Here is a 9,362-nt window from a genome sequence, read left to right as displayed (position 1 = left end):
ATGTGATAAAAGGCGGACATTTGGATATTCCCGTGATATCACACTGATGTAATTTGGATATCTCAAGATATCTCTGGGATATGGGATATCCTTAAACAGATATTACACTGATATCACTGTGATGTCGCTGTGCTATGTGGGAATTTGTGAGGAATTATTTGTCATGCGCGAGTATTCGCTAACCGCCATCCGGACGTTCTTGTGCAGCGTGTTACCACGTGCAATATTTTGTGTGCGTAACGTTATGTGCAATTAATTTTGTGCAATAGTTCTATTGTGTAAAAGAAAGAATCGAACGACGAGAAACGAAACGGAAGAATCATCCGATTGTCAACGAGCTTCGGTTAAGAGTATCTCACTGTTGAGTGAGAAATTATAATAATGGTGTAATGTTACTGCATATTAGATGTGTACATACATTGGGTAAATATTTTGTAATCCCCTTTGTTCTAACACTATTCCCCTTGAATTCATAAAGTTTACATTTATTGAATTCGAGATGAATACTTTAAGAAGTTGTCAGGAAAACGATTTATGGTGCATGTAACTTCCTCTGTCATTCTTATTGTATTCTTCTATGAATTCCTAAAGAATTACAATTCAGAAAAAAGAAAACTTAAAGAATACTTTGTGAATTCAGTGTACTATCTGGGTAATAACATCGGTGATTTTTTTCGACCTGGCAATTAAAATTCTTATTGCGAAAAATATTACCCCAGCCAGGATTCGAACCTGGGACCTCCCTACAATCTGTGACGGCTGTGACTGGGGCACAACCCGCACAGCCCCAGTGGTCGAGCTGGCTAAGACGCCCGTCACGGATTTTAGGGAGGTCCCTAGTTCGAATCCTGGCTGGGGTAATATTTTTCGCAATAAGAATTTTAATTGCCAGACACGGTCGACAAAAATCACCGATGTTATTAATTTAGTTACAACTTTGTTTTTTCCTGAGATTTATGAGATTTACTTCAACAATACTGTCATAAAATATTTTATTTACTTCGATAAAATATTGATACATTTTTTTTACTTCGATTAAAATATTTTTTCACAACAGAATGGAGATTGTTCTGATATCTTAATTATTAAAATAAACATTGATTTAATTTGATTATATATACATACTTTATTTATTATTTCCTGCAATATTTATCTGAGCAGATAAAGATCGATTTGACGTCGACTAGATGTCGACTAGACGTCAATAAATTGTTCTAGCTTCCTAAATGTAATTTTTTTACTGCGTTAAACTATATCGTTAAATTTTCTTTCTGCGTATCATTTCATACATATAAAACCATAGGCAAAATGTGATCGACGTCGAATCGATTATACAGTTTGAATCAACAATTAAGACATCGACATCAGTGACAAAAAGAGATCGATGTCGATTTTAATTTCGATTTCATTTCGAACACGCATATATCGACGTCGATTTGATGTCGGGTCGACATTTTTTGTCTCACTGGGTAGCGTCCAAAAAAACCAGCTATGTCCACCGCTGGATTTGAAACAGGATTTTGTCGTTCATTTATTAACTAATCAGCGCACATTTCTCTGCGCCAAGCTCGCCACAAGAAAACTTTTAATTTTTAAAAATAAACTTTTAGAGCTGAAAATTTACTTTTGAAACTTTAATTTTATTGAATTAAATTTTTCTAAGAGCTGTCGGGAAATGATAATGTATTTTGCATTTTTTGCATTAACAACTAATGTTGGCATATTTAAATGTAAACTATAAGAGGCGGCGATCACTTTACAGTGTTGAATCCATGTCATGGATCAATTACACACAACATACATAGCATTAGATTTACATTATTTCTGCTATATTGTGCTACTAGTTAGGTGACACGTTACGCTTACACGTCTACCAGATAATAGATTTTGCTCGGTTTTTTTACATGAATGTGGTATCAAATTACTTCCCTCAGATATTGGTGCCAAAATTGCTGGTGCATTATAATATTTAATGACAACTTGGCGACAAAGTGCTGGCTAATTCTTTACCGAGATCATATTTTATTTTTTTCAGAAAATATCATGTCTTATTACGTATCAAATTGGAAGAATAGTATAGATATCAAAAGGGTAAATGTAGAAGAGGATCATGTTGACTTTATCCATCAATCACATATGCGCAAAAGCGGACTTCAAGATGAAGAGCTTCTACTTCTGGAGTCTCCGGAAATATATTCCGATATTAAAAGACGAGAAATTTCTTGTAATTATAATATAAATGGATTGCCTACTATATTTATAGACCACAAGATTGGAAAACGTGTATGTGTTATTTCCAAATATTATCTGCTAATGTTTTGTAAAAAATACTCATAATTTTACTTTATTCTGCAAGATTCTGTAATATTTGACATTTTTTCTTAATACAGGTACTCGTCGAACACAGTTTCAGTATTTCAAAATCTTCATACCTGCAAGGAACAGATTATATTAATTCATCAGGTCGCCCATACTTAGAGAACATCCGTCATAATTGTGTTGGTATGTAATATTTGAATTTACAAATAAGGTATTATTAAAGAAAATATGCTTGTGTTCAGAAATAATTGCAGTTCTATTATTTACTTTGTAGATTTCGAGTTTCAAGAAGCTGTATATCCAATTAGGGTTTCTATACAGCAAGAACTGAATAGTTGGATTCCTGAGATAACAATGGAAATTTGGGCGCGAGATTCTGATCGGTGGTTTTTATTATGGATTGGAGGAATGCAGGTTCTTCGAAGTACACCACGACTGTTGTCCCCGGCTTTACGGGCCTGTGACTTTAAAACTAAAATGCTCAGATTAATATTTCCGTATGACGCTAAGGGAATACAGATAGATGCTGTAGAGCTCATCGGAACATCAGAATTGATTCAACCTAAAGATCCTAAACAGAGTTTGACCGATCTATTAAAAGATATTAATTGCAGCTATCCTGACCGTAAGGATATGCACAATTTAACACCAGATTACAAAAATGCAAATCTGGATGTATATCAACTTATGGAAAAATTTTCCGACTATTGTATTATTCGTAAAAAAAGGTATTGTAATCTTCGATAGTAAGTAATATTCTATTTTTATTAATATTAACGGTCAATTAATTTCAACATTATTTTTAGCAATTTACATTTAAATAATGGAAAATTGAAAGGCATCACACCCTCTTCAAGTGAATTCAAGAAGCAACCACGTTGTGATTTTTCTGTGCTTCCTGTAAGATATTCAACACATATTTAAAGAAGTTTCTTTCTTATAACAATATTTATTATAATATCGTGAATTTAAATTTTATATTTTATCCTTGCAGGAAGAGGTGATACTAAAAATACTGGAATACTTAGATTTAAGGTCATTGTGCCGTATGAGCCAAACGAATAAACGCATCAATCGATTAACACGAGATCCTTCGCTTTTTAAATATTTAAATATAGAATATTTGCGCATGTATATGTCTACCGATGATACTATTGGTGGTCTGCAGTGTAAAATTCTATCTAGCTTGGAATCCAGATGTGAGCACTTACAACAGTTGAATCTTGTATTCTGCGACATTACTAGTTCACGTTTCGTAATGTTTCTTAGAACTTGTGGCTCGAAGTTAACGTTCTTGCGATTAGCTTCTTGCAAGATTGACAACGATATCCTCTATGAAATTGGAAAAACATGCAAAAACTTGACAGGTACGATTATGATTTTTAAAAATAAAATAAAATTATGTCTGACTAATCATATACATTTTTTAGTGTTAAATTTGAGAAACTATAAATATACTATGGGCTACACTCTGGACGAAGGATTGTTGTACCTCCAACATCTAAAATTTTTAGAAGAATTAACCCTTGAATATATACGTATAGAAGACGATGAAACCCTTTGTACAATACTGCATGGAAAGCACCGATTGCATTATTTACATTTAAATGTAGATTATCTGCAACCTGCAAATCTAAATGATTTTTTAATAAACTTACGAGATAAAGCATTGTTTTCAAACTTGGAAACAATAAAATTATCGAGCCGTGCTATTGATTCGCGAGGTATTGGTGCCCTCGCTGAGTTCAGGAATTTACGAATGCTGAGGATTGAGACAGTGTAAGCTAGATTTTCTCTTACATATTATTATATTCTTTATCGTAATTTAATGTATTTACTCTTGCAAGTATCGTAAAATATATTATAGCGTGTTCTTCTCTTCACGAGAAATCGCAATAATAGTGTGGTTTAGTTACAGCTGTGAATATACAATCGATAAGAATGACTGGCGGAAATTGTTCTCTTCCTGTCAACGTCTGGAGACAGTGTATTTGCCGCATTTTAACAGTGTTATAGATGAAGCACTGACACACTGTAAAAATCTAAAAGAAGTACAGTTTTGGCACATACCTCAGATTCCCGAGAGAGTAGCAATTCTCGAGCAGTGTCCTAATCTGCGAATCCGTGTTATAAGAAGTAGCATTATTGACGAATTGCTGAAAAAATATCCACATGCGTCCATCTGCTTACATAACGATAATAATATCTGAGACAACTACTATCTACACTTCGAGTCAGATCTTATAATATTCTACAGCTTTTATATAAAACATTTTTCTCGAAAATGCGTACTTTTCGAAATATTAAGATGTTTCACACTTTTTATGCACCCCTATAAAGCGTTGTATTTCCTAACCCATAGCAAATACAAAAAAGTTTTATTTACATTTTGTGTTCTACTCATGCTCCTCTTTCACCTCCTCCCCAGTGAGAAATGATTCGTCGATCGACGTCGAAACGACGTCGAATCGACATCGACACCGTCGAATTGATGTATCGCTGTACGACACAAAAAAATAGCGCTAAATTAAAAATAGGCGGTCTAGTGGGATACCCTATATTAGAAAAAGGTCCTTGGTATAAAGTTGTGAAGGCTTCTATATCTACAGCTGGTATGTTTCAAGGTGCACGTGTCTGTAGACATATGTGCCTACCATTGATGGTTCGTCGCGCTTTTTTAATTGCCGCGTTTCGCTTTCGCCGAGCGTCCAGCCAATGACCAATCCTCTCGTCGTCGCCGCCGGGGATCGCTCAAGAGCGCATGACCGTTCTGTGTATAAATATATGTATGCGTATGGTATGATTGGTATGCGAGTACGGCAACCGGCGCGGTGACACTGGGTGACAGTTGACATTATCGACTACGGCTGGCTGTATTTACGAACCAATTGTCACGCAGCGTTGTTACAGGAGGCAATACCAGCGAAACTGACGCGAGACAGTGCGACGATCAAGTTTAGCGACGCTTTCGTTGTCGGAGCGAGAGAGAGAAAGACGATCCACGTTGAAAATTGGAAGACGATCGTAGGTTTCGTTCCGTTTCTGAATTGTCTCGCTCGTCGTGACAAACCACATTTCGTAGTATTTCCATTTTTCAGCTGCTCCTGACGGTCGTCCTCAATCGGATGCGCAAGGGGCTTTGAATTGTCGCGAAAATCGCTCTCTCGGTGTCCGAAGCGGTCCTCAGCGTACGCACGAGATGGAGGATGCGCAAGAAGAGGTTAGCCGTGGACGTTTCTTTATTATTTTAATTAAAACAAACTGTCTCGATACGAATCTCTCCGTCGTTCGTTTATCGGACACGGAGATCCAAGTGAATCAATTGTGTCTGAATGGCTGTTACAAGATCATTTCAAAGTGCGTACGCAATGTATAGAAAGAACCTGATTGCGACAAACTCGAGCTGGATCTTTCCTCGTCGTCAGAAGCTTGAGTCTAAAGTCTTGGCTATTTAATCCATCTTTCGATGCTAAATTTTAAAACAGTACTTCAGCGTCCGTTTGATTAAATTTCAAATGCACCCATGTGTGAAACGATTCTTAGTCTCGCTGCACTTCCAGCTGCAATTTGTCGTGGACGATGTGAGCAACATCATTAAGGAGGCGATCGAGGTGTCGATAGGTGGCAATACGTATCAGCATAACAAAGTTAATCAGTGGACCTCGAACGTGGTGGAGGCGTGCTTGGGCAACCTTACAAAGTTACAGAAGGCTTACAAGTATATCGGTGCGTACAGCAAATTTCTTAACGTTAGGAGACGGATTTTGTATCAACGTATCGACTCTGGGGTGTACTCTGGAACAATGTGCTTCATCCGAGTCACAACTTTTCCTCAATCAAATTGTATGTTTGCAGTGACTTGTACGATCATGCAGAAGAACGGCGCTGGCCTCCACACCGCGAGTTCGTGTTACTGGGACAACGCCACCGACGGCAGCTGCACGGTGCGCTGGGAAAATAAAACCATGTATTGCATCGTGTCAGTCTTCGGGCTGGCCCTGTAAGTCCGCCCGCCGAGCAAAATCCTGCGCCTGAGAAGATACATAATTTGGCAATTATGAGATGCACAGTAAATGCCAGCTTTCAGAGATGAAACGTTTTGTTCTAGAGTCACCTAACGAAACTTCATATTTTTGCACGAATTTGCAGAAATTAGGGAGGTAGAGGAGCCCGAACGAGACTGTGCTCCGCTTAAATGTAGTTGCGCGATGCAATGATTAACGTGTGTGATATAAAATCGGACATACGTACGCAAAATAGAGAGAGAGGTTGCGCTGAAATATATTTAACTTTCTTATATTTACCTTTACGAAAAACGATATCTCTGTCTACATTGTAACTTCTGTGAAAAATAAATGCAACCAAATATTGATTCTTATATTATTGCACAAGACGATTGTGCTCGTTATGTAAAGTAAGGTATATCTAGATACAACAAATAATCCGAAATCTATACAAAACGTTTCCAAAGCCTGTATAATAAACTTGTAAAAAGTTCTCTGTCTTACTCTCGCACTTGTTCAATTATATTTGAATGATTGAAGAACGAATTTAAACAAGTTTACTTATATGCACGAGCTCTTGGTCATTTTATGATAATGATGAGATAATTTTTTCTCAATTATATATAATTATTCAGTTATATATAATGAACATTTTATATATTAGATTATTTGTGTTTGGGTAAATTATAAATAAGCAATTAGAATTAATGAATATTGTTAGATATTATTTGCATTAATCTTGTCGTCAGAATGCCGGTAAAGTAAGAGCATCGATTCTATGCCGTCGAAAGAAAATAAATAAAAATAAATTATTTAAAAAAAAACTTTATTTTTTACACAGGGGTGTGAACGACTGAACATTGAGTTCGATACAATCTTAGAACATATATGATATGGAAGGGGAATGCCTATTATTTTCGAGAAAAATATGTTCGGACATATTTTTCTCTCGAAAATAATAGGCATTCCCCTTCCATTATTCAGTTATATATAATGAACATTTTATATATTAGATTATTTGTGTTTGTGTAAATTATAAATAAGCAATTAGAATTAATGAATATTGTTAGATATTATTTGCATTAATCTTGTCGTCAGAATGGTAAAGTAAGAGCATCGATTCTATGCCGTCGAAAGAAAATAAATAAAAATAAATTATTTAAAAAAGAACTTTGTTTTTTACACAGGGGTGTGAACGACTGAACATTGAGTTCGATACAATCTTAGAACATATATGATATGGAAGGGGAATGCCTATTATTTTCGAGAGAAAAATATGTTCGGACATACGCGCGAGTACGGCTTCGTCTCCGTCTTCGAGTCAATCGACTGCTCGTTGTACAATTACATGCACGAGCAGGACGAGCGAATAAGCGTGGAAGGTTGCAAAATATGTTCGGACATAGCGCGAGTACGGCTTTGTCTCAGTCTTCGAGTCAGTCGACTGCTCGTTGTACAATTACATGCACGAGCAGGACGAGCGAATAAGCGTGCAAGGTTGCAAAATATGTTCGGACATACGCGCGAGTACGGCCTCGTGCATGTAATTGTACAACGAGCAGTCGATTGACTCGAAGACTGAGACGAGGCCGTACTCGCGCGTATGTCCGAACATATTTTGTAACCTTGCACACTTATTCGATCGTCCTGCTCGTGCATGTAATTGTACAACGAGCAGTCGATTGACTCGAAGACGGAGACGATGCCGTACTCGCGCGTATGTCCGAACATATTTTTCTCTTGAAAATAATAGGCATTCCCCTTCCATATCATATATGTTCTAAGATTGTATCGAACTCAATGTTCAGTCGTTCACACCCTTGTGTAAAAAACAAAGTTCTTTTTTCGGACAAATTTCAATTCCCTATTGGTAACGAACATGATGGCCAATATGGCGGAACTGAGCCGGCTCAAGGTCCTTGCACAATGCTAGGCGATAGGAACAGAAAATAACCGCAGGTAATAGATTTCAACCTATCAGAATGCACATGCATTAATACACGGTTTCTGTTAATATTTTATTCCTACATATACATATGTATATATTTTTTTCTGCCGTAGTCGCCATATATGGGCATGCCCACCAGCATTAAACACGCGATAATACAGCCTCAGGTTTTGCATTCTGACACCCAAAGCTTTTATGAATCGACATTGTGGAAAAGAGAAAATATCCTATCAGAAACCGTGTATTAATGCATGTGCATTCTGATAGGTTGAAATCTATTACCTGCGGTTATTTTCTGTTCCTATCGCTATCGCCTAGCATTGTGCAAGGACCTTGAGCCGGCTCAGTTCCGCCATATTGGCCATCATGTTCGTTACCACCCCTCGACTGAACGACTGAACATTCAGTTCGATACAATTTACAGTTCTGTAGTCTGAAGTAGACTGTCGTCGTCGCTTAATGTAATATTATCATTTAAAAGAATTAGATTATAATTCAAGTTACTTCCAAATTCGTCGTCGATATAAAAGTCCTCAATCGTACATTGGCTGCCTTGCGTGTTCTGTAACAAAGATCGAATGAGCGATTTATATTAGAAAATTGTCTTCGCGTATTTACCTTTTTATACATAGCCCTTGGAGCATGTGCCACTGTCAAATTATTCAGTCTTGCGGGTAGAAAACGTCTTCTTGGCGAGTCTTTTATTATAGTACCGTTCAAAGTAGTGATGGAACTGAGCGTTTCGCTATTTATGAAAGCTTCATTAAAAATTGTTCGTTTCGGTAGTGAGAAATCCTGAAACGAAATGATATTGAAGTATAAACTTGAATTTGTAATAGCATAAAACATATACGTTGTGGTAATAATAATGTACATAATATTATTTGTATATACCCCAGTGTATTCTTTGGTATTGCGTGCCATTCGCGATAAGCAAATTTCTTTTTCTCTTTTCCACGATGTCGATTCATAAAAGCTTTGGGTGTCAGAATGCAAAACCTGAGGCTGTATTATCGCGTGTCTAATGCTGGTGGGCATGCCCATATATGGCGACTACGGCAGAAAAAAATATATACATATGTATATGTAGG

At 36.7% G+C, this 9,362-nt stretch overlaps 2 protein-coding genes across 3 annotated transcripts; both read left to right on the top strand.

The window, feature by feature from the left end:
• Positions 1 to 2,038: 2,038 nt before the first annotated feature.
• On the top strand, positions 2,039 to 4,529 carry LOC105558626. The gene is made up of 7 exons (XM_012006411.1): positions 2,039 to 2,283; positions 2,391 to 2,502; positions 2,594 to 3,047; positions 3,126 to 3,219; positions 3,314 to 3,686; positions 3,750 to 4,098; positions 4,187 to 4,529. The coding sequence occupies exons 1-7, from the start codon at positions 2,044 to 2,046 to the stop codon at positions 4,527 to 4,529; spliced, it is 1,965 nt and encodes a 654-aa protein (XP_011861801.1). The 5' UTR covers positions 2,039 to 2,043.
• A 582-nt stretch (positions 4,530 to 5,111) lies between these two features.
• Positions 5,112 to 6,694, top strand: LOC105558620 (dynein light chain Tctex-type-like). 2 transcript variants are annotated; one of them, XM_012006403.1, is made up of 4 exons: positions 5,112 to 5,343; positions 5,418 to 5,539; positions 5,880 to 6,045; positions 6,175 to 6,694. In XM_012006403.1, the coding sequence occupies exons 2-4, from the start codon at positions 5,519 to 5,521 to the stop codon at positions 6,321 to 6,323; spliced, it is 336 nt and encodes a 111-aa protein (XP_011861793.1). In that variant the 5' UTR covers positions 5,112 to 5,343; positions 5,418 to 5,518; the 3' UTR covers positions 6,324 to 6,694. The 2 variants fall into 2 exon arrangements, with proteins under 2 accessions (XP_011861793.1, XP_011861794.1); XM_012006404.1 differs by having other exon boundaries at positions 5,402 to 5,539.
• Positions 6,695 to 9,362: the final 2,668 nt, after the last annotated feature.

This window comes from Vollenhovia emeryi, unplaced genomic scaffold (genome assembly GCF_000949405.1).
Source record: "Vollenhovia emeryi isolate VEMERY1.0 unplaced genomic scaffold, V.emery_V1.0 DF939326.1, whole genome shotgun sequence".
In the NCBI taxonomy this organism is placed as follows: Eukaryota; Metazoa; Arthropoda; class Insecta; order Hymenoptera; family Formicidae; genus Vollenhovia; species Vollenhovia emeryi.
This window is presented reverse-complemented; position numbering and strand designations above follow the sequence as displayed.

Coding starts and splice junctions, on each gene's coding strand:
- LOC105558620 (XM_012006403.1), top strand. CDS start 5,519: ATGGAGGATGCGCAAGAAGAG. Junction 5,540..5,879: donor TGGAGGATGCGCAAGAAGAG/GTTAGCCGTGGA, acceptor CTGCACTTCCAG/CTGCAATTTGTCGTGGACGA. Junction 6,046..6,174: donor GAAGGCTTACAAGTATATCG/GTGCGTACAGCA, acceptor GTATGTTTGCAG/TGACTTGTACGATCATGCAG.
- LOC105558626 (XM_012006411.1), top strand. CDS start 2,044: ATGTCTTATTACGTATCAAATTGGAAGAATAGTATAGATATCAAAAGG. Junction 2,284..2,390: donor ACCACAAGATTGGAAAACGT/GTATGTGTTATT, acceptor TTCTTAATACAG/GTACTCGTCGAACACAGTTT. Junction 2,503..2,593: donor CATCCGTCATAATTGTGTTG/GTATGTAATATT, acceptor TTTACTTTGTAG/ATTTCGAGTTTCAAGAAGCT.